This window comes from Daldinia childiae (genome assembly GCF_008694065.1).
Source record: "Daldinia childiae strain JS-1345 chromosome Unknown Scaffold8, whole genome shotgun sequence".
Taxonomy (NCBI): Eukaryota; Fungi; Ascomycota; class Sordariomycetes; order Xylariales; family Hypoxylaceae; genus Daldinia; species Daldinia childiae.
The window spans coordinates 1,117,156-1,141,146 of NW_022984649.1; the positions used below are offsets into that span (position 1 = coordinate 1,117,156).

At 46.8% G+C, this 23,991-nt stretch overlaps 8 protein-coding genes across 8 annotated transcripts; 3 read left to right on the plus strand and 5 right to left on the minus strand.

The window, feature by feature from the left end:
* Positions 1-759: 759 nt before the first annotated feature.
* Positions 760-1,908, minus strand: GL218_07075 (KRR1 small subunit processome component; the record flags this gene model as incomplete). Its single annotated transcript, XM_033583819.1, has 4 exons — positions 760-1,511; positions 1,563-1,666; positions 1,724-1,799; positions 1,860-1,908. The coding sequence occupies 4 exons, from the start codon at positions 1,906-1,908 to the stop codon at positions 760-762; spliced, it is 981 nt and encodes a 326-aa protein (XP_033432887.1).
* Positions 1,909-5,391: 3,483 nt separating this feature from the next.
* Positions 5,392-6,393, plus strand: GL218_07076 (GATA type zinc finger protein asd-4; the record flags this gene model as incomplete). The annotated part of the gene is made up of 1 exon (XM_033583820.1): positions 5,392-6,393. The coding sequence occupies one exon, from the start codon at positions 5,392-5,394 to the stop codon at positions 6,391-6,393; it is 1,002 nt and encodes a 333-aa protein (XP_033432888.1).
* A 796-nt stretch (positions 6,394-7,189) lies between these two features.
* Positions 7,190-7,582, minus strand: GL218_07077 (uncharacterized protein; the record flags this gene model as incomplete). The annotated part of the gene is made up of 1 exon (XM_033583821.1): positions 7,190-7,582. One exon carries the CDS (start codon positions 7,580-7,582, stop codon positions 7,190-7,192), a length of 393 nt encoding a protein of 130 aa, XP_033432889.1.
* Positions 7,583-8,419: 837 nt separating this feature from the next.
* Positions 8,420-9,873, plus strand: GL218_07078 (Serine/threonine-protein phosphatase PP-X isozyme 1; the record flags this gene model as incomplete). The annotated part of the gene is made up of 4 exons (XM_033583822.1): positions 8,420-8,436; positions 8,502-8,625; positions 8,688-8,778; positions 8,846-9,873. 4 exons carry the CDS (start codon positions 8,420-8,422, stop codon positions 9,871-9,873), a joined length of 1,260 nt encoding a protein of 419 aa, XP_033432884.1.
* Positions 9,874-10,664: 791 nt separating this feature from the next.
* GL218_07079 (Cell surface glycoprotein 1) lies at positions 10,665-17,623 on the minus strand (the record flags this gene model as incomplete). The annotated part of the gene is made up of 4 exons (XM_033583823.1): positions 10,665-11,152; positions 11,477-13,153; positions 13,214-16,040; positions 17,225-17,623. The coding sequence occupies 4 exons, from the start codon at positions 17,621-17,623 to the stop codon at positions 10,665-10,667; spliced, it is 5,391 nt and encodes a 1,796-aa protein (XP_033432885.1).
* Positions 17,624-19,714: 2,091 nt separating this feature from the next.
* GL218_07080 (putative pyridoxamine 5'-phosphate oxidase) lies at positions 19,715-20,532 on the minus strand (the record flags this gene model as incomplete). Its single annotated transcript, XM_033583824.1, has 2 exons — positions 19,715-20,433; positions 20,496-20,532. 2 exons carry the CDS (start codon positions 20,530-20,532, stop codon positions 19,715-19,717), a joined length of 756 nt encoding a protein of 251 aa, XP_033433165.1.
* Positions 20,533-21,511: 979 nt separating this feature from the next.
* On the plus strand, positions 21,512-22,566 carry GL218_07081 (Deoxyhypusine hydroxylase; the record flags this gene model as incomplete). Its single annotated transcript, XM_033583825.1, has 2 exons — positions 21,512-21,984; positions 22,056-22,566. 2 exons carry the CDS (start codon positions 21,512-21,514, stop codon positions 22,564-22,566), a joined length of 984 nt encoding a protein of 327 aa, XP_033433164.1.
* Positions 22,567-22,711: 145 nt separating this feature from the next.
* On the minus strand, positions 22,712-23,226 carry GL218_07082 (DNA-directed RNA polymerase I subunit RPA12; the record flags this gene model as incomplete). Its single annotated transcript, XM_033583826.1, has 3 exons — positions 22,712-22,730; positions 22,790-23,021; positions 23,112-23,226. The coding sequence occupies 3 exons, from the start codon at positions 23,224-23,226 to the stop codon at positions 22,712-22,714; spliced, it is 366 nt and encodes a 121-aa protein (XP_033433167.1).
* Positions 23,227-23,991: the final 765 nt, after the last annotated feature.

Below are 23,991 nucleotides of genomic sequence, written 5' to 3' on the forward strand. Positions count from 1 at the left end.
TAACTTACCTAGTACGACGGAAGGTTAATTAAGCTAAATACCCATAGTCAGAAGGTTCAGATTGAGTATTACAACCTAACATTTCCGTCGTCTCTGCAGTAAGATCATCATCATCATCATCCACCTGAAGCATAGATTAAGGCAAACCTTTTTATAAGGGTTTTTTTTTTAAAAAAAAAAATTTAAATTTTTACAGGAATCCTAATACTATCAGAACAATAGATGGTAGCAAATGTCAATAAAAATAAAAATAAAAAAGAGAAAGAAATAATAAACACAAAAAAGCAGGCCCCTAGGCTTCGAGCCGCGCACATTTGAACATAGCAAAGATGGCCTGTCTTGCCGCCCTGTGCCCGACTCGAACCCGGAAACGCCATCGAAAAACCCGGCGGACGGATTTTATCTACACCTTCTTACCATGAAAACCACTAAGCCACGGCCTCTTTGGGTAGCGTATCTGAATGGTCAGGAGTGATGGAGGGACTGTTAACAAGCCTTTTAACCTTGTCGGCTTTGGGTCGGTTGCCTAGGAACCGTGTAGCTACGTACAGCAAGGTACCTGAATTGTCATCTACGCATTACGAAGTTAAGTCACGTTTAGGGAGGGGGGCATCCCGCCCGAAAGTCTTGATGTGATGGATGATGTGCTTTCGGAATTTCGTGGGTATCGTAAAGATTTTCGGGAAAAAAGGTCACGGCTGGAAGTAGTAATACATAAAACCCCTTGTACAGGCGACAACACTACTACTACTATAACACCTACTCGCCGTCTTTGCTCTTCCGCTTCTTTTTCTTCCTCTCCGACGACCCGGTTTCTTCTTCCGGCGCGATGAAATCTTGCTCTCGCTGGCGCTTCTTCTCCTCCTGCTTGACCTTCTGATTCTCCATGCGCTCCTCGTGGGCGATGCGCTTCTTGGCTTCCTTGGCGAGGTGGTACTCGCCGGCCTCGATCTGCATGTCGACCTTGCTCTTCTCCTGGGCTGGTGGGAACGGCGTATATACCTTCTTGCTCTTGTCCGTGACCCTGTATGGCACTATGCGCTTGCTTAGACTGCGCTTCTTGTAGTTAGGCAGGAATCGCTCCCAGTTCTCGTGCGCTAGCTCCGGGTCCTTGGCTAGCTCCCGCTTGATCATGAGCTCCTTGATCTGGTAGATCGGGTGGATGTTCGCCATGCAGTCTTCTACTACTCGGCGCACTTCCTTCAGCCCCTTGTAAGGCCCAAGCGCACTGACGGTGTTTCCTTGGACGAGGATATAGGTCTGTGTGAGGAGCTCGAGAGCTTTTAGGGTTTGTCCATTTGGTCCGAGGATTCTTTGCCGTCGCTTTATGAACTTGTCCTTATTGCGCACTAGGTTTCTTATCTTGATAATATCGCACGCCATATCGTCTTGGAGTATTTTTAATGCTTGCGGCGCAGGTACGCTACGGGCTAGTAGTTTGATGAGGTCGCGAGCCTTAAGGATGGCAGCGGGATCGTATGTCTTTCTCGTCGTCTTGACCGTCATGCATCCTGCCATCGCTTGGTTAGCGCTGATCTAGTAGGCAATATGCTATTCCTTACCTTCGACAAGATCCAGTGTGCACGCGATGCCTTGTTGCTGGAGCGCCTGCGTCACGCCAGGCCATGCCTCCTTAAGATAAACTTCACGATATCGAGGGAATAGGCTAGTTATAAGTTAGAATCCGATAGTTACACCTTGGATTTCAGCTATATGCACTTACACTGCAAATGAGGATTCTTCCGCAAAGGTTCCACCAGCATTATCTGAGGGTTTGAAGGGTTCGACCTTCCACTTGTCTAATAGTCATGTTAACTAGATAATCTAAAGAATAAGTTTTCGACTTGATGAATACTGACCTATATCGTCGGTATCCCATGGCTTTTCTTTTTTATGTGTAGACGGCATCGTGATGGTAGTGATGTCGTATAGAACTTGGGTTTGCGATGCAAATGAAGATAAATGATTGGCAATAGTGAATGATTGGGACTTTTTTTTTTCTTTAAACATCGGTAGTCGGAAGTTTTTTAATGGAGATTCTTAGCCCCTCCAGTGGTAGAGCTAGAGTGGATACTGGCTTGGGTACCAAAGTACACTGAGGAGGAATATCAATGATATGACATGTAACAGTCATGCAAGACTGTCTTTAGTAAATCATATAATTTATATTCAAAAACTGTGGTTGTTTAGTCCTGTTGATGTGCCAATTTCGTTTATGTTTTAAAAAATTTGAGAATAAACTCCTTCGATTCATCTAGGAGCTACGCGTTTAATAATTATCGTGGTGTCCTTCTTCGGTACTATAGATGTTATTTGGGAAGTATGGTACTATGTGACGAGTAGGGAAAAAAAAGAACGAAAAAAATAAAATAAAACAAAACTGATATGGTCAGCCGGGGAATCGAACCCCAGGGCCTAAGGATACTTCATAAGTGTGTTTGTGTTAGGTTGCGGAATAAAGAAGATCTTAGGTTTGGAGAATGTCAATGTTTCGCTTGGCCGTACCAACCTGACCTTTTGGTCATTAATTAAAAACCCTTCAAGCTATTTAGATATATAAGTTTTACTTCAGACGAGGGAACATAGGGATATAGAAGGTAGCTTGATATAAGATTTCTATAGTTGTGCTTTGATAAACTCTACTCTGAGTATAGGTGTGTGCTTTATAGATAGTGATAGGGACATCGCTACAAGAGCGTCCCTTATTGACGACTCAGTGTGCTCTTTTCCTTCGGTACTTGCTTCTTGTATATTCCTTCTGTGATATATAGTTGGAATTCCTCGCCTGGATAGGGGTGATTGTAAGGCTGAGCAGTTAGTCCATAGGAAACACTACTCTTATGACCTGTTTGTCTGTGACAGTCTGTGTGTGAAAGTCAAGTACTTAGAACACTTGTATAATCGGTATACATTATTACACTGCTGGTGATAATAATGCCGGCTACTGAAGGCATGGATTGGTATTATCATTCTATACCAATAAACTTTGAAAGACGAACAAATAGTAAATGAAATAAAATACAGGTAGTTTCTCGAACCTTATCTTGATAAAGACTACATTCATAGTAGAAGGACTCTGGGCTATCTATAGCCCTTTTTTAAGTCGGTCTATACAGGTAGCTTATCTATGGAAAGATAAATGCTGCTCCACAGATAATATGTATAATATGGAATAGAAAATTATATAAGATAATGAGAGAAAAGCACAAGGTGGCAGTCGGTGTAATTATTATACAAATGCAAGACTGCATACATGCAGTTACAGCGCTTTACCTGATCAGGAGTACATAGGAAGATACCTTAGGAGGTATTTTGACAAGGGAATTAAGGTAGCCAATTGTAATCCAGATGATCTCAAAAATCCTTAGCGTCTAGATTAGAAACAGTTTTCCCGCCGCCAAGAAAATAAAATCTAATCTATGTACGTACCTAACATAAACGTAACGAAAAAAAGCAAGTAAGGGGAGTATGTACTTCCCTTAATAATATTTACCAGGATATACATCGTATCTTAAGATAACAACAATAATAATTTTTTTTATCAAATTTCTACGTGTCTATCCTGCATCGAGGCTCAGGGGATTTTTCATTCTTTCCTGGCGCGAGCCATCTTACTTACATACCTTCCTTTTTCTTCCGTATGATTTCTTACTTCAAAGTAATTGATTGACTGAATGACGTTACCTACTCGTACATATCTATTTTGTCGAATTTTATGAGTTGCAATTCTTTTTTTCCAGTCTTCTCTCTGTTGCTCCACTCTTGAGCTGCAAGCTTCCAATCGGTTCGTTCTGATTTACGATTTACGGTCCAATATACAGTGGGTTTTCAGTACATTTCTTACAGTGCCTAGGTACTTATCTGCCTATGCGTGCTGCTTCTTTGCAACCACCTACATCAAAAGTCGCTTTCATACCGCTAGATTATTGGCGGTCAAGGCGTGACGCTTTCGTTACTCGCGCCGATTAATATCCACCCTCGATTCCTGTCTTTACCACGATCGTTCGTCCCGAGGAGACTCGGGGCCTTGAAATTTTACCCACCACGGCGTCCTCCACACTGGCATCATTACAGGCAGATAGCAATCTGCCACCAATCACCTCACCGATCCCGACACGTACGGCATCACCAGCATTACCACCTATCAGATCAGTCATGGAGGAAAGCACGGTGCCGTTACCGGCAACCCTTGATCCAATATCGCGTCCGAGTTCGACTTCTTCAACGACAGCCTCGGTAGCACAGCTTCCAGGTGTTTCCGCGTTGGCAGCCGCGGGATCAGCAACTAGTTCGCCGCAATTGAGGTGAGTTCACACCTGAATAAATACGTGATTTTCTTATACCAAATTATTTTGTGGGGTGAAAGGGGGAGATTGTTGTCATGGCGATGGTTTTATATCTCAGAAGGGGGTTACGACTCGTCTGCGTCTGCGTGCGTATCTTACCAGAGAGAGAGAACAAAATAGATATCTCAAGGATTCAACACCTAAGTGTACACCTGGCAACGGCATTATCACCGTAACCTTAGTCACTAGGAAGCGTCAGTATGCCTGTTAATGGTGCAGGTCTCGTTGACTTGATTCCACGTACTTGTTAACCCTTTCATACTCTATCTTGAGTCTCGATCACTGAACTGTTTATGGCAACTTAATCGCAACCTCGACCTTTAAAAAAAACATATACCTTTCCGAACATTACCTACCTACATAGGTACATACGTTGTCGATATCTATCATTCTAACTTATCATCATTACATATAGAGCGACGCATACACCAATTCCCCAAATGAATTCTTCCCCTGCAGCGCACGCTCCGACAGCGTCGGGTAATTTGGTGAGTTATTGAATTTTTATTCTTTTATCTCAGCACGTAGTGGACCTCTTCTTTCCTTTTTCCCTTTCCCTTTTGAGCATGACGCGCATATTAGTTTGATATTTTGGAAATCGGGCTATATATGCAGTGGAAGGGCAAGTGGAATGTTGCATTTTGCTGCATTCTGCACCTGTTGATTTACCAAGGTTTCGACGCGGGATAAATCATGTACCAATAAGTGTACAGGTAAGGAGGCTTTCTTGCCTACATCTGTACATGTTGTTGACATGAAAGGTGGAAATGCCCCCCCCTTCAATTCGGACGTGGAACTTTGGGAAATCGCAGGTACCCTTGTATAGACAAGGTTTGTACCTAACTATGATTGGTTACAACCTTATCAGCACCCACTTTCTAGAAATTCTTCAATCTTTCCCGTCTATCAGTTCTATCAGTTCTATCAATTCTATCAATCAACCTATCCTTCCCTATCGATATCTCTCTCCCCAGTCTCCCATCGCGATACTCTATCCGCCGATATAACCCTTTTTCAACTGAAAGCTTCATTACTCAATTTCAAAATGATGGCCTCACACCCCACAACGGCTGCAGGCGCTAACGGTGATACTCCATCTACGCAGCCAACTTGCCAGAATTGCGGTACTTCAACTACTCCATTATGGCGTCGCGACGAGACGGGATCTGTCCTGTGCAACGCCTGCGGCCTGTTCTTGAAGCTGCACGGCCGACCACGTCCGATTTCTTTGAAGACCGACGTTATCAAGAGCCGAAATCGCGTAAAGACAATGCGCCCGGATATGCAGGTTAAGAAAAAGGTATGGAACATGCCCCCTTTAAACCCCGCCCGTGTAAATCATGTCCGAAATGCTCACAACTCTTTGCAGCAAAGCCTCCCTGCCAGTACCAACGGTAACTTCAACCATGATAATGCAACTGCTGCCCTTGCCGCCGTTCGCGCGAACCAACAGAATGCCACAAACGGACATGGCCACGGTACAGATTCGCCCGTGTCGCGCACAGCGACCCCGTCTCTATATGATCCCCATCTGACTGCTTTCCAAGCTATGGATCATTTCCAGTCGGACGCTCTAAATCAGTACCCCATTCCCGATGGCTCTCCTAGCCACCAGTCCCCTATGAACGGCGACCAGCAGATCACCGATGTCCCGCAGACTCACGAGCAGTTAATTGCCGCCAACTCCAGCCTGAAGACGCGCGTTAGCGAGCTCGAACTTGTCAATGAGCTATACAGAGGCCGATTGCAACAGTTGGAACAAGATATGCAGACCGCTGATAACTACCGCCATTCTGCCGAGAACTCTGCGAAGGAAGCTGCCACAGAGCGCATGCAACGTGAAGAGATTCAGCGACAGTTGGAGGATAGCCATAGGCGAGAGAACATTCTTAAAAGGCGACTCGATGAGATGGAGCAAGAGAACCAGGAACTGAAGATGAAGGTAGAGGAATCCGAGTCTGAGCGCGTTGCGAAGAAGCCCAAGCTGGACCTAGACGAGGCGAAAGTCGAAGAGACAGAAGTGCCGACACCGCAATCTGCATCCTAGGAAGCATTTTTGGATCCTTTCGCTTACGATTACGTTCAGTGATACCTTTTTACTATTCGTTTCCTCCCTGTAATATTATCCTCTTACGACTTTCCTTGCGTTAATCTTTTTAGTTTTCTTTGTTCCGCAAGTACAGACATAGGAGGATGCAGAGGCATATCGGACTCAGGCAGGTCTACGGCTTCATTAATTAGTTGATGTGGAACGAGGAACTCGCAACGGTCGCCTTTCGCATCGACACGGTCAAAATCTTGAGCAGTATTGAGAGGTGGATAAACTTCATCATGATGATGGGACGGCTTGGTCTTTATGGCTATCAACCCCATGATAGTTATTAGGAGGACGGGGAATACGACAGGAGTTCTAAGGAGTCACCAAAGTTGCCGGATGCTAACCCACCGGTTAATGGTCAATAAAAGTTCAATTGCATTTCTGACAACGATGCTAGAAACTGTCCTTGCTCTATAATTATTATTTTTTGGTTCCGAGCTACCAAGTGAGATGAGAGAAACATGTTGAATGCTTGAGCTTGTAAATATGTGTTATTTCGAAGATAGAGTTTCAAATAATGGATTATGGTCTCGAGTAATGCGATTATGCTTGTGCCACTTACTTTTCTATCTCCCTATCTCCCCTAAAGCTTTTAAAAGCAAGTGGCCCGCCTATCAACTTTCCGGAGTGATACAGAGTTAGTTCATCTTTTATTGGTGATAATCATAGTGTGGAGTAATAGTTTATACATTTCGAGTGTAAAGTTTCCAGTGGTTTTGTTTTCCAACTTGATGCTTGCTGTTTTCTATGTATCACCACTCGGCCCTTTTCCTTCTTCCACTTTCGACTTGCCCTTAAACCCCATCAGCTCACCAATGACGCCGCCCGGTTTGGGCACGGGGCATTCTCTTTCCTTCCTTGCCCTCGTAGCAATGCCGCCGGTCTCGGTAGTGACCCTCTCCAAGTCCTCGGTCGGACTCTCGAACTGGACGATACCGTCCTTCACGACCGCTAGCTCGGGTTTCCTTCGCCGCCGCCGCCTCGTGCCGTCTGCGGCTATTTCTGAGTCGGCGTAGGTCACCCGCGGCGCGGGACAGGGCAGGATGTGCGGAAGTGTCACGACGAAGAAACTTGCTGCAACGGTCGTGGCGAAGAGCGAGGAAGTCATTCGCGACCGCGGGTGTAGGTGCGGCGGCATGGTGTGGGCAAGTTCGAGGAGGAGTAAAGCTATAAGTTGAGAAACTTGTTAGTGCCTAACTAACCTAGTAATCTTTATAGGTGCGGGTTTGAAAATCGCCAATTGATGCAATTAACCTAGGGACTTACTTAGATTATGCCTGTATGGTCCCACGGCATGACGATTGGAAGCTGGAGGTAAGAGGACGAGTGAAGGTTACGATACTCGTTGCTGTTGTCTAAGGTAGCGAGCGCATTCAAAGAATTAATTATCTGATTTCAAGCTTCAATGTCAAATCCCATGGACCCGATTCGCGGTCTCACCCGAGGAATTGCCAGATAAGGTGGGAAGGGTGGGACGACTTAACCTAGATAACTTTATCGATTTTACATAATCCCTTAGACCCACGACAAGACCCAAGAGTAAAGTGCACTTACAAGGTTAGTAACGGCTAGCAAGGGGGAAGCTGCAGATAATTGAGGGACCCGCTAAAATGACTTCAGAAATTGAGTGCCGGTGCCATTTCGCGCTCAGTGCATAAAGTGCATAGAGTGTAGGTAAACTAAAGTATTTTCTAATTTTGGATTGTCAACTGTAAGATGCCGCACGCGACGAACCGAACTTGTCGCGAACCAACATCTTCATATCCTCAATTTCCAATTTGCATAGCATAGAGAAGAACCATATCGCATATCACAACCACAATAATAGTCTATGTGCACTTCTTAGACCTGCTAATTATCCTGATAATGTTATGAAAACGACCATACGAATATTTCAAAATCATCCCCTGGCTCGGCGTTAGCTTCGATTGCAGCCTCGGTCCTATTCCCTTAGCCTATCCTCCCAACCGTAGATATGAGCGACCTTGATAAGTACGGCGCCCTCTATGGTTATAGACGCGGTGTAAGACGTATGCTAACTATGTGTAATTATATAGAGCGATCGCTCAACTCCGAGCATGTCGTCCGATCCCCGAGGCGCAAGTTAGGGAACTTTGCCATAAAGCTCGAGAACTCTTGATCGAGGAAGGAAATGTCGTGACAGTCACAGCTCCCGTAACGGTACGCTTTAGTTCAACGCGATAATATAAGCTCGGGAAATATCTCTGACATAATGCGCGCAGATATGTGGTGATATCCACGGACAGTTCCATGATTTAATGGAACTCTTTAGAGTTGGAGGCGATCCTCCAGACACAAACTACCTTTTCATGGGTACATATTCCAAGCGCGATACCCATCTTTTACCAGATAGCATCTCTGACTAAGTGTACTCATATAGGCGACTTTGTCGACCGTGGCTTCTACTCACTAGAATCATTTCTCCTACTCCTCTGTTTAAAAGTTCGCTATCCCGATCGTATGACACTGATTAGAGGCAACCACGAGTCTCGTCAAATAACGACAGTTTATGGATTTTATGACGAGTGCCTTCGAAAATATGGCAGTGCTAACGTTTGGAGGTATTGCTGCGACGTTTTCGACTATCTCGCTCTCGGAGCTATAGTGCTTAACGCGTCAAATACACTCTCGCCTCCCAATGAGATGACACCTAGCGAGGAATATACTCAACAGGATATTGAGATTGAAGTGTGCAATGCAGATGGAGATATCATGAGCCGATTTATGAGACGAAACAGCGATCAATCTATAGACCGCGAGCGGAAAAGTCCTAACGGGACCCAACCTAAGACTGGCCCTCCGGGGTCGGGCGCGTCAGGTTCTAGTGGGGGCACCATTGGCAATCCGACAGGAGCAGTTTTATGTGTACACGGCGGTTTGTCACCCCTGATCGATACGGTGGATAAGATCCGCCTATTAGATCGCAAACAAGAAGTACCTCATGAGGGTGCCATGTGCGACCTTTTGTGGTCCGATCCGGATGAGATTGACGGCTGGGGTCTGTCGCCACGCGGCGCAGGCTTTCTCTTTGGCGCGGATATTGTCAAGGTCTTCAACCATAAGAACGACCTTTCGCTCATTGCGCGCGCCCACCAGCTCGTCATGGAAGGTTTCAAGGAAATGTTCGATGCGAGTATCGTTACGGTTTGGTCGGCGCCTAACTACTGTTATCGATGCGGTAACGTGGCCGCTGTCCTAGAGTTATCCGAGGACCCGACCGGAGAGAGCTTTTTCGCGCGCAGCAACGGCGATGTGGGTCGGAGCGACGGCGGGGTAGAGGGTGTTATGATAGAGAGCGAGAAGAGGCTCAAGAACGGTCCAGCAAGGAGATATCGCGTATTCCAGGCCGCACCGCAAGACTCCAGGGGTATGCCTGCCAAGAAGCCAGTGGCAGATTACTTCCTATAGGACCCCCCGGCGTAAGAACTGAATTGTATAATACGAAATGGTTGGCAATAACGGACGTAGCATTCCGCTTAAGACGGACCATCAACAGTGCTTTACCCCCTTTGGTATGATACCTGGCGGAGTTCCGGAGGCATATCACAGAAAGAAAGCAGATTTCGGATTAATGATTGACTAGGCGGGCGTATTCTGGTCTCTCATGAGAATAGATGCAGAGAAGATATCCATATAATCAAATCATATTAGGATATATTCCTGTTCAGCCTACTGGCACATTTGCACATCACTTCAGTGAATGGGATGGGACGAGACGAGACGGTTCGGTGGTTACGAATAGGAATAGTTACTAGAGATGATTTATTCTACAAAGGAAATAAGAAAGCTCTGCCGTGTAGATGTGTAAGTGCCCCCCTCTCCTCCCTGCACAAGTCTAACAATCCAATTTATCTTATCCATCGTACAATCTATTCCTCTTCCCAACTTTACTCCATAACTCCTCCTCCTCTTCTTGTTGTTTATTTAGTTATGCGTCATTCAGGTCTCCATCGAAATTCCGTCTTTCCATCTATTCATCCCATCTATCCATCCCATCTTGTTGTCTTCCGGCAAGTGCCTACCTGTCTTAGCTTAGGTCTACCCACACAAGTCTCACCTATCCATCTACCTCCCTAGACACCAAACCACCACCACCACCACCCCTTTCCTTCAAAAACATTGTCGAACCCTCTCCCCCCTCCCCCTATACTCCCTAATCCATACCCCCCCAACAAATCCCATCCCCACGACGACGTCGATCAGATCAAAACATTACGATCCGTCCTATTATCAAACACGGGCCTGGGCATGCCCGGGATAGCCTCGCTCTTAGGGACGGCCAGCAGCCCCCCCCGCTGGGCGATAGTCTGCGACGCGAGCACCGCCGTCCGGTGCGCCCGCATCAGGTACTTGAAGTCGGGCCAGCCGTCACCCGGGATAACCGGGCCGAGACTCCTCCTAGGGGCCCTGGCCGTGCCCCGGCCCCGGCCCCGGCGTCGGCCTGGGCCTGGGCCTGCGGCTGCCTCTTCCTCCCCCGCGAAGCGCCTCTGCGGGATCACGGGCGGCGGCACGGTTCCGGCTGGCTTGGGCTGCACGGTGGGGATGGGGTAGGGCAGCGGCGTGGGCCAGGCTTTCGGCTTTGGTGGCCGTTTGTGTTTGACTGGTTCGGCTTTGGGCTTGTCTTCCGGGCTGGGTTCGGGCGAGGGGGCTGGTGGTGTTGGTGTTGGTACTCGGACTGGCCTGGGAGCTGGTTGAGGCTTAGGAGTGGGTTTGGGTTTGGGTCTGGGTCTGGGTCTGGGTCTGGGCCTAGGTGGTTCAGGTGGTATAGGTACATGTGCTGGTGATGGTCGAGACCTAGGAGTGGGTCTAGGCTTAGGTGTAGGTTTAGGTGTAGGCTTAGATTGATTCCCCGCCTTAGTTTCCTCTTTAGGAGTAGGAGTAGGAGCAGGAGCAGGAGCAGGTTTAGGCGCAGGTGGTGCCGGTTTCGGGTCTTTTGTGTCCTTTGGCGGTGGCGCCGGGTTCCTTCGGTTTCTATTTCTGGGTCTATCTCTATAAATCCTAGTTCGCCTACCACTACGTGACTTATCGTATAGGGGCGGAAGACGGGAATCGACCTTGGTAAGTTTCTGCTTGGCAATAGCATCCGGTTGTGGGTTGGGCCGTCGGTTGGGCCTGGGAGGTCGGTCAACATTGTTGGTAGACATGCTGTGCTGGAGTTCCTCTAGTTGTTGCTTTCGTAGTCGCTCTTCCCTGTTTTTTCTATTTTCTTCGCGTAGCATGCGAGCTGAGTAGGCTATTGGGCCGGTATATATAGATGGACCGGCGTCATCGATGGGGACCTGAGTGACGTCTTTAATTACCTGATTAGTAGCAGCTAGAATCAGTTGGCTATCGCTAGGATCGAGAATAGGGGTCAGAATGGTATTACCTCTATCTTTGGCGGTGCCAGCATCTTGCTGCTGCATCGCCTTATCAAGCGCGCTTCGTCTGAATTCGTAGAAGTCTTCCTCCCCTTTCTCCCACTGAGACTTTTCCTCTTCGGTGAGACCTTCTAGATATCTCTCGTATCGTTCGTCTACGACATTGCCCCAGTCGCTCCAGTCCCAGTATTTGGGATGTTTCAGAGGCAATTTCGAAAGCTTCTTTGGGCTGGACGGCTTCTTCACCTTGGACTCAGTTACTCCCTTGGTGTGAGGGATGGTCCTCTTTTGAGTCTGGGTCTTGTAAGCGGACCAAGGAAAGGATTGAGGAGGCTTATTATCTGGGCCCTGAATCGCATACTTAGTAAATCTTGTAATCGATGGCCATCCAGTCGATGGGCCAACTCTACCGTAAAACATGGCCTCGGCGATAATGCTTACACTTTTTTGAATGGCTTCGAACTCTTTACGAGCAGTGGCCTCATCCACTCTCCCTTCTACCGGAAGCGAATTGTAATAATCCTCGAACGTCATATTCACAAGATCATTCATAGTCCATTGGCGGGTAGCCCCTGGTCTTCTGGTATTCGAATATAGCGCAGATGACTCCTGGGTCTGAACTCCAGAGGGTTGGGGCTGGAGCTGAACATTCTGTTGATCTACAGGTCTATTATGTCTGCTATTGATACCTGCTACGGTACTCGTGATAAGGTCGTAGTTTGCCTTTGCAGCAGCCCGGTCGACTCGGAGACGTGGCGGCAGCGATCCGAGATATTGCGCGAAGGTCATCGTTGGCAGTTCATTCCAAGTCCAAGCACGAGCAGGAGTTTGCTCCTCCGGCTCTACCAGTGTTTCCGGCTGCACCGGCCGCACCGGATTTTTTGGTGGTGGTGGTGGTGGTGCATGCTTTGGCCTCAATGGGTTTACTAGCGGCTGTGGAACAACAGTCCGTACTGGCGGAAAAACAATCTTAGGCGTAACAGTAGTCTGAGCTGGCGTAACAGCAGTCTTAGCTGGCGTAACAGTAGTCTTAACTGGTGGAACAGTAGTCGGAGGTGTTGGAATAGTAGTCTGAGGTGTTGGGACAGTGGTCTGAGGTGTTCGAGTCGCGTTAGTCCTCGGGCCCCTGAGAAGGTTTCGGCGAGAGTAAACTGGACGGGTGGTGCTAGTGGGAACACGCCCAAGCGGCGGTGTAGACTCCTCGACGGCTATGTCGACAACTGAACGACCCGGTTGGCCCTGAAACAAACGGCGATTAACCGGGTTAGGGCGAGAGTTACGAGGTCGAGGTGCGTAAGGAGGGTCAGGACTCTCAGCCCCAGATTCTTCTTCCGACAAGTTGACGATGGGGAAGCCAGCACGGTACTGTCTGGGACTTTGGGACTGACCTTGGCTGTGATCCCTAGTAGGAGTCGGAGTGTCAGGTACAGGCCAAGGTCGGATTGGGGGTGGTCGAGGATAGACCTTTCCTTGAGGCTGAACCGGAGGTTGAGGCTGAGGTTCAGGCTGGGTTGTAGGTTGAGATTTGGGCTGAGGCGTAGGCTCATGTTTGGGCTGAGGTTTGGGTTGAGGTTTGGGTTGAGGTTTGGGCTGAGGTGTGGGCTGAGGCTTAGGCTGAGGTGTAGGCTTGGGCTGAGGTGTAGGCTTGGGCTGAGGTGTAGGCTTGGGCTGGGGTGTAGGCTGAGGTCGAGGTGTAGGCTGAGGCCGAGGTGTAGGCTGAGGCCGAGGTGTAGGTTGGGGCCGGGGTGTAGGTTGAGGTTTGGGTGTAGGTTGAGGTTTGGGTGTAGGCTGGGGCCGGGGTGTAGGTTGAGGTTGAGGATCAAACAGGGGTCTAGGAGGAATCACAGTCTTCCGAGTCTCCTTGGTTTGAGGCTCCGTCTTGGTTTGAGGCTCCGTCTTGGTCTGAACCTCCGTCCTGATCGGAACCTCCTTGGTCTGGACCTCCTTCTTAGTCTGAACCTCCTTCTTGGTCGGAACCTCCGTCTTGGTCTGAACAGGTCTGTCCGTCTCACCGGCGGCATCCAGAGGGTCACCACCGAGATCTACCGGACCACCTACGAGGACCCTAGGGATCGCCGGCGCTGGGTGGTCGCCAGGCAAGTTACCAGGTGCCAGGCTTAGAACATCGACAGGGAGATCCTTCTGGCCTTCAAGCCTCTTGGTATGCTTGTAAAGCTCATGGGCCGGTGCCGGCACCTCGATACCGTCTAGAGTAGTGCTGTTACCGATATTATTGTCCGGCCTTTGGCTTCTCAAGTTGTCGATCTCCATGTCTAAGTTCCAAATCATCTGGTTGTACATCCTGATGTTCTCGTTGTTCGCTCTTATCCTCGGTGCATCCCCCGGGTCGCCCCCGTCGAGCTGCTCATTGGAGTCGATATAAGTTTGGAGAGCGTCTGCGTATGCCCTACGCAGTTGGTTGAGCACGCTGAGACATTGGCGGGTGCCCGCATTGGCATTTCTATTAGGACCAGGATCGGGAATATTCGACGGTTGCTCGGCTTCAGTTGTATCTGAGGGTTCTATAACCTCTTCATCTTCCGGAATCCATTCTTCCCCTTCGATATAGTCTTCCTCTTCGTTATAATCTCCCTCTTCGTTATAGTCTTCCTCTTCATTATAATCTTCCTCTTCATTATAGTCTTCCTCTTCGTTGTAGTCTTCCTCTTCGATATAGTCTTCCTCTGGGATAGAGTCTTCCTCTGGAATCGAAGTGACTTCATTATCCCGCTTGAGCTTAGATCGCTTTGTTTCTACCTCAGTTGCTACCTCAGTTGCGAGTGGCCTTTTTTTAGTACTCGGAGCTGGCTCGGGGAAAGCACTTAAGCCACGCCTCTCGAGTATTAAAAGTACGCCTTTATATTCGTCGATCAGCGTACCCCAGTAACAATCTAGCTCTTTTCGTAAACGAATACGGCTAAGTATTGCCTCCTTTTCAGTCGGACTGACGTCCCCCCAGTAAATTTGGAATTTATCCCACTCCCTCCATAATTCCTCATGCCTCTTCAGGGCTTCTACAAATTCGATCTCCGCAGAAATTAAGTCGTTGATTGTTATTTCTTCAAGATCTAGGAGCTTGTTGTGTAAAAGAACCCGAATGATACTGCAGAGTATCACGGTAAAAGCCTCCATTATCCCTCCAACGATTCGTTCCTCCCCATCACTCTGGGTCTGGAATTTAAACCGGGATTTGTCCCTTTTACCTTTCACAACCCACTCATGAAAAAATATTTGCCAATCTACCCTCTTAGAGTCGATGACAAAGTCAATCTGTAATAAGAGGTTCTTAATATCTGGGATCATGGTATGCTCTTTGGCAGCTTCGTATCGACTTGTCTGCTTACGGATCTCATCAGTTAGTCTACGCGAGAGCTTATTGCGTAACTCTTCGCTTATGGCCGAAGATGGCACCATTATAGGCTCCTTAACATGTAGATCTTCAAGTTTTTCGGGAATGGTCTCTAATTCTAGCTTTGCAAGCAGTCGAGCATCTCCCCACATTTGTCTCGGCCTCGTCCACCTAACGCCAATCCGCCTCTTTAAATCACGGGTCTGAGTCTTGAGTGACCTATATGAAGGAGTACCTGTATCAGGAGGGCTCGGAGCAGCTCCGCCTCGAAGGCCTCCCCAATTTCGAGGTTCAGGACCTCCTCCCATTTGCCATCTGACATCGTTGAAGCAGGGTTTTCCATTTTCAGGATCCTCTGAATGAACGTTTTTAGGGTCTTCCACCCATGTGGAAGACACATAGCGAGGCGAATATATAGGGTTATCTTTAGCTTGAACATTCTCGTGAGCCACAAAAAGATGGAGATGCCTCTCTAAGCCGATTGCGTAGAGGGCTCGTTTAATAAAGTCGAAGAGGTGAGCAGCCTGATGTTTGGATCCGTCAAACCCCGGGTTGGCATTGTAGTAATTCTGACACTCATTGATGATATTTCGGAATTCTTGATTAATAGACAACATCGACTTATCTTGCCCATACCAAACACCCGCCCGGTTCGGAGTCCCGAGAGTGCTCACTGCCATGCTAGCTAGAGGATACTCCCAGCCGGACATTGAAGTGTCATCGACGTCCTCAACGTCCTCAGAGTCCTCATCGTCTTCACTCAAATCTCCCCCGAAAGGGTTGTCGATACGGGTCGGCTGGTATGGCATCTTAACCCCAGGGAAGAATTCATTTGTTTCGAAGGACAGGTCCAGTCCATTATTCTCCTATTCTCACAATGTCAGAAAATTTCCAATTCAATTATTATCCTAGTTTACGTTTACGTGGAGGATGCTTACCCCAAGTACGTCCATCTTGTATGCTGTAGTTGATAACGACAGGGTGGCGAGAAAAAGACGACGGCGGGAGCCGCTTTAATACACTATCGACTTCCTATCCAATCCAAACTCTACTCCGGCTTTTAAATTTATGTTGGTTTATTCGCCGATCAGAGATATAGAACCTTAGTGCTGTGTAAGTCAAGTTATATATGGGTTTCAAGCCAGTTAAGAAAAGTGGCTCAAAATGTGTTATTATTTCACAAGGAAGAGACTATTGATGCTTAATTCAGCTTTGATATTCAGCAGATGAGAATTTACGTTGCCCATTATTTTATCGTGTAAATAATAAGAACCTAAACAAAGAGTTCATGTTCAGCTTTGTATCATATAAATCCTGCATGCTGTCACGCTGAAAACAGCGACTAGGCTAGCACCGGCGTTTGCTTTCACACTACGGTTGCTTGCAGATGACTATCCCACTAATTATGAGACAAAGGTGCATGACTTTGTAAAGATGTAGACTACCAAATGCGGCTGGTAGTGGTGGACAGCAGCTCTGGAATGTTCCAAGAATATAGGAGTGGCCCGCACTTAAAGCAGTCCCTGTCAAGGATTTAGCCCATCAAGTCGGATTCTATAAAGAGGTACTTATGCAATCCACCTAATAAAAAGTCATAGTGGACTCAAAAAGATGAACATCTGCCTTGAGGACTGGAGGATATGTTTGAGGTTAATGGTAAACAGCTTGCATCACCTCTATTGTTCGCGCCGTAGTGTGCAGGGGAGACATAGTCCAAATGTGTCTGGTTGTGTTGTAGAGTAGCAGGTAGTAGAGCGTCAACTACAGTAGAGCCGGTGAATTTCCTTGAAGTATGAGATATGTTTGAATACGGGTATGCCATATGACCTGCCTCAAATGACTGCTCGTAAATGGTGATATCTTGATGACTGGCACTTGTGTTGTATTGGCTGGCGTAAATATGGGGTTTATTTACCAGTTCGTTCAAGGTTTGTGTATGTTGCGATAGTTCACCCTGAGCCTGGCATGGGTGTGTTTGTGATGACGATGATAAGTATCCAGTGCCTGCAAGGCCAGTGGAATTCTGATCCAAGGTCACCACGTCGCGTACTTGAAGGTGCTCATTGACGTTAGCAGAAAGGAGTTCTGATTTCGCTTGGTCGTATGTTGGGGAGTCGATAATATTAGCATCAAGATTGCCGTATATAGGTCTGTTTGGTGATGGGAAATCGGAAGTCATAGCTTCATCAGGATTGATGCTGCCGTTTTGGAGAAAACAATTTATCTTATCATCGTTAAACCCAAGAGTATTGAGTAGGATTCTCATTTTCTGATTGTGTTCTGCTACTCTTTGCGCGGCTCGTTGGATATGTGATGTAACCTCAGCTCCCTGACGCCTGTAGACCCCTAGGCGTTCTTCAAGGCTCTTCACGTACTCCTTACGCCGAGCACGAGACCTTCTTTGATTATCCCGAATCCTGTTAAGGTCTGCTTGGCTTTGTGATGACATATCGTTTATCTAAAGGTATACTCAGCTCTTATAAAAGGGGGCTAATTGGGCATTACTGTCAGAAATAATAACCAAGGCCCCAAAGGAATGATCTTTATGCAAGATTTCCTGCCTATATTGGTCAACTTGGGGGAAAGACAAGAAATTGAATTGAATTCGAGTAACTATATAAGAAGTGGATAGACCGTCTTACTAGAACCATGATAAGTTATTTCCTCGCCGGCTCGTGCCTATAAGAGATCTATCAGATGATTGGCGCGCGAGAAGAAGCCAAGTTAAAGAACAGTCGTTCACCAAGTGCGATGATCCGCGGTTCTAGGAAACCGGCCAAATGGATACGGGCGCCTGTCAAAGTAACTCTTATCCCGTGTGCGGTAAGTATTAACGACAAAGCCTCCATCAGCCTGCATCTGGCCAGCAGCCATCGATTTGGTAGGCAGTGACTTAGGGGCTGTTGAGCTAGGTACGTCAACGTGCATAGAGTGTAATTAATTAGTTACTAAAAGTGAAAATAAGGATTAGAAAGTTACTTAACTTGACTGGTTAATTAAGGCGTAAAGCTATATTTTCTTGAATTGATACCAGCGTATAGATTGACTACGGGTTAAAAACTTACAGTATACCTTCAAGCCCCTTAGCTTATCCGGGCACATCTTTCATTACTGTTAGATTTCTAACAACTACCACTGGGTTCGACATCGCCATGAGGTAGTCTATAGGGACACACCCTGAGCGATCTGGAGGCAACACGCCTATTCCGTCTGTATTTCTAGCGCGCTGGATCCTGCATTATGCTATGCTACCAACAAATGAGTGCTTGATTGGTCGGGGCCACGTCTGAAGAAGATGTCTCTATGTATGCTTTCGACTAGATGCATCGGAATTCCGTAGGGGTGTTGAAGCAGAGATTCAGTCTATTAAAACCTAAGTAATTATGTTGAGATCACGAGAGCACTACTCTGGTGTTTTGGTGCTACTCGATATATTGCAGAGTCTCAGAGCAGATGATCCCAAATCGCATGCATGTGAGGTATATGCAAGCAGGTGAAATATCTGTAGCGATTTAGTTTCCTGCACATACGGGATCGCCACATGTAGGGAGTGGAACCTATCAGATATGTCTTGGTGAATAGAGGTGTAATATGAGCCGAGTATAGTATTGTATCAGCAAGATTGACTGAGCTGTACCTATTCAAGAAACATTATCACATGTATTGCTCTTATCTCTTGAAGCTTGCGAGGGAAAACTTCATTGGAGATATAGACCATTCTTACCCAAGCTTAATTTTGAAAGGCAACAATTTTATATTAGATATTGTTCTCATCCTGCAGTATCTCGTTAATGAGTGGATGAACATCACTCGGTAAAATTGACGAGTACTTACCAATGAGTCCAGTTACATACCTCAGATACATATGTACCTAAAGTACTTTGCCGCCTTGGGGCACTGGGACGGCTGGGTATAAGTAGAAGACTTGTGGCTGCATTTTGGCGTAGAATCGGTTTATTCTTCGGGTATATATGTCTATTTAAGCTTTCCAGCTCCGCGTATGAACATCGATCCAGCACTGCAATAGCGATCGCTGCATAGTTGATGATTAGGTGCCGAGTTCTCGGCGTCATAGTGACCATCACCTTGCTTTTAAGGATTCTAACGTATTTCCGTCTCCGCCGCCACAACAGCTCCTCACGAATATCTGATATCTCTGGTTTAAATTGATATCGATGTCTGGAGCTACCTCATAAGTGGGAGTTGCTCCGTTCTAGTGATAGCAATCTAATTGGGTTGTTGTGTTTGAGGTGTGACATCAATTGGTACGGTTTCAAGTGTTTTAAACAAAATTCGTAGGGAGTTAAATTAAATAGTTAACCTCGTCTTTAACCATTTTAAGGGTTAGTACATATAGGAGTCGTATGCGTAGTATGCTTCAGTAGTGATGCAATTGTGCTTTAGGTCAGCCATGAGCCAAGAGACCGGCTGATAATAGAGTTGGAGTAAAAGGAAGATGCTTTGTACGTGAGTATAATCGGAAAATGGAAAGAAGCGACAGTTCAGATCGTTAAGTATGGTTGATATGATCCTATCATCTTCATGGGCTAAGCCTCTCAAGAGACCATTCCTCGACACCTTCTTCCGTAGATATCTTCTTATCGTAAACAAACCGATCATGCAGGCGATTCTGTCGACCTTGCCAAAACTCCACGTATTCGGGGATTATTCTCAAGCCACCCCAGAAGTCCGGAACCGGGATGCTTTCCTCTCCTTCAAACTTCTTCTCGGTCTCTTTGACCCACTCGTCGAGTATCTTTCGCCCATCATCTTCCTCCTCATCCCCCTCACCCCTTGTCGGTTTTAGGACCTGACTCTGGCGACTTGACCAAGCACCGATACGGCTGCCACGGACCCTTGTATCGAAATATTTCTGGCTCTCTTCGCGAGTGAGCCTATTTGCTCTCCCCTCCACCCTCACCTGTCGCTCAAGGTCTTCCCACCAGAAGGTGAGGCTTGCCCATGGGTTTGTAGCAAGATCCTGAGCCTTTTTGCTCGTACCAAAGTTACTATAGATAACAAATCCCTCGGCATCCAGTTCCTTTAGATAAACCACACGGGAAGATACACGACCGGATGGCAGCGACGCAGTAGATAGACAGCAAGTCTCTGGATGAGCAACGCGACCGGACCTTTGGGCTGCGGCAAACCACTTGTGAAACTGACGAATAGGTGAGGTTGCATCAAGGTCTGAGCGAGTTAATACACCCCTTGTAAATTGTTCTGCTTGTCCATGAGCCTCTTTACCCGCGGGAGCGACTAATATCAATGTAAGCGCAAACTTGTCTAAGTATTATTTCGGGTGAATCGGTGCTACACACATATTAGTTTACTATCCACACTCGAGTGTAAAGCCATCCTGTATGTAGTTGTTAAAAATCGGGAGGAAAATACAAGCATAGAGATGTAAAAATTAAATAGTCTTTTAACGCTGAGGCGGACGTGAAATGTGTTTAATTATGGCAAGGGAGTCACGTTGTATACTTCTATACATTAGGTATCTCATATGAGATATGAGAAGACTTGCCGTACGACAAGCTGCGGAGCTCGCCTGTCTCTTTTTTTTTTTACTAGTCTCGGTACCCTCTTTTTAAAGTGTAGGCGTAACATACACAACAGCAGGTACGAACTTTAGGTAGTTAGTATAAAGTAATTCCGCGCAACTACCTCACGGATCTACTTGTGTTAAGTAATCATATACTATTAGTTACAAGACTTATTGAGGCAAGTGGTAAGTGCAAGCGATCACGAACAATTTACCTTGTAAACTATACCTTCCTATATCATATTTTAGGGGGACGAAACATAAACCTTATAGTTAGGTAATAATAAAAATAGAAATCAAGGTATGTTATGTTGTACCGTGACGATCAGGAAAAAAGAAGGTCTCCCTGGGAATCGAACCCAGATCGGCGGAATCAGAATCCGCCGTGCTAGCCATTACACCAGGAAACCTTGATATTGACGATTGTCAGCCAAGTTTTATATACCAAGGTACCAATGTGTGAAAAGAGCGCTTCAATTAGTATGGTGACTGATATCCGCTATGCATTGTACATCCATTGCATGTACATGATGTACTTATGTACTATGTACCTAAGTAGTGCGGAGAATTTTTCTAGGGATCTTGATAGAGGGGTTACCTGCATTATCGTACATACTATATGTAGTACAGCGCTACTTGATAACGAAACTTTTGGTGCGAAGCCAATGCCCGAAATTTCCCTCCGCAACTTTCGGTCTTTAAATCGAACTTTATTTTTGTCATCTCTTCCTTGTATGTTGGGTTGAATCCTACGGGATCTTATACTTCGGAAATTCGTTAAATTAATTCATTATGGCATCCGATACAGATACACTAGCAACTATTGCGAGCCTTCGCGAATCTCTTTGCTCCGAAGCTACCCCACTACCCGTCCGATTCCGTGCCCTCTTCTCACTTAAGCATCTCGCACGACACGAGACTGATGACCGAGCCCTCGGAGCTATCGAAGCTATTGCAGCCGCCTTCATATCGCCATCGGCACTGCTCAAACATGAGTTGGCTTACTGTTTAGGCCAATCCGCTAACCTAGCAGCTGTCCCCCACCTTCAGAAAGTCCTAGCAGATCTGCAAGAGGACCCCATGTGCCGCCACGAAGCAGCGGAGGCCTTGGGTGCTCTTGGCGATGCTGGGAACTTGGAGATTCTGCGCAAGTATCGTGATCGTGAGGGAGAAGACGTTGCTGTTAAGGAGACCTGCGAGATTGCTATCGACCGAATCGAATGGGAGAACTCGGAACAACGAAAGGCGGAAAAGCTTCACCAAAGGTATGTATATTTATTGGCAGGATAATTGACTATCTGCATGAGGGATATATATCCTAACTATCAGAAAACAGCGACTTCGCTTCTGTTGACCCAGCTCCTCCGATGCCCGACTCTACGCAGACTGTCCAAGAACTAGAGAAGAGCTTAATGGACACGAGCCAACCCCTCTTCCTCAGATACCGTGCCATGTTTGCACTCCGTGATCTTGCATCGCCGCCGGACCTCCCGACAGCTGTTCCCGCCGTCCATGCCTTGGCCAAGGGATTCGCAGACCCGTCGGCCCTATTTCGCCACGAGATTGCGTTCGTCTTTGGCCAGCTCTCCCACCCGGCTTCGATCCCAGCCCTCACCGCAGCATTAAGCAACCTCAAGGAAGCTAGCATGGTGAGGCACGAGGCGGCGGAGGCGCTTGGAAGCCTTGGTGAGGAAGAAGGCGTCGAAGAAACCTTGAAGCGATTCCTTCACGACGAAGAGAAAGTCGTGCGCGAGAGCATCATCGTTGCTCTAGACATGGCTGACCACGAGCAATCAAATCAAGCAGAGTACGCACTCATTCCGGAGGCTCCAAAGGTAGTAGCATAGAGGGTGGTTTAGAAACTGGCGTTACGTCTGGGCTGGCTGGAGGATACCAAAAAAAGGATACGCATGATTTGATTTTATAAGATGTGCTCTCGAGTTCGTCACCTCTATTTGAGAAATCTACTAGGTAGTCTCTACTAAGAGAATCTCAATTGTTGGTGTTCCATCTATTCCAGGAAGCCGATTAGCGGTATCCAATTTATTATCATGTAGAGGAACAACATACTTATGACCACAGTCGCAGGTGTAGAAGATAGTGCTACCCTCATCTGCACTACGTAGCTGTACTGCTGAATATTTGACCTCGGTACGTCCGCATTTTTCGCACGTTTCGTTGACGACGGCTTCCGTTTGAATTTTGTGTCGCTCGACCGATTGCACGATGGAGAGCTTTTGCCGAAGCGCAGAGGGGAAATCGGAGGGCTTGCTTTGGGTGACGGTCGTCTTCGATGCTGTGTCTATTGGCCATCACATTAGAAAATTATATCGACTAACTAACATGGAAAAAAGCAAGTGGGTATGTCGGCTATCTTGTAACTATAACGAACCTCTGTTTTCGGCGCCGCAACATTCGCAATGCAAGATATTCTTGACATTGCCTTTAGACACGGGGAGTAGGTTGCCGCAGTCTGTACAGAAAACTAGAGAGCCAATAGCTGCCATTTTCAAGTTAGACGAGCCGTCGACTGTTTCAAATGAGGTCGTGATGGTGTTGCGAGTAAGACCCTGGATTAGATTTCCAATGTAGGATTGAGGTAATCTTTTAAGAAAAATTGTATCAAACTGCACCTAATATGGAATTCACTGCAGCAGCTCCATGCCGAGAAATCTAAGATTGTTTTCACTATCGATAAGATACCTATGTAATAAATTATGGATCAGTCAATTACCCGACCTGCCGACATAACGCAGGTACATTAGGCAGGTATTTAGATACATATGTCAGGTACCTATCTATGTACCTCTACATGCGAATAGAAATAAAAGCTACATGCCATATTAATGGACCTACCATTAATGTTAGGTTAGGATGTACATAATGGAATGCGCAAGCGTGGTAAGGCGTGGCAGGTTCCCCGGTTTTGGGTGGTAATGTCCCGTCGCAGCCTTGAACCTGCTCTTCAAACTGAACAATCAAATTACCTAAAACTTCCCTGAGTTACGCAAGGCTGCAGCTATCAGGCTGTTCGTTCGAGTCCAGCTAGCATTTTTAATTCTTATATTTACTTCCTATTTAATCCCTAACCAACAACCCTCATCCTTATCGCGTCGACTTTCGAGATCGCAATTCAACTCGTTTCATGGTACTACGCACGGAACGAAATTTACGACCTACACTTTTACCCTGTTCTTCATGGTAAAAAGACGACTGCAATGAGTTGATAGCATAACGGCTTCGACGCAGCGGGAAACCGAGTAGCTTGGCCG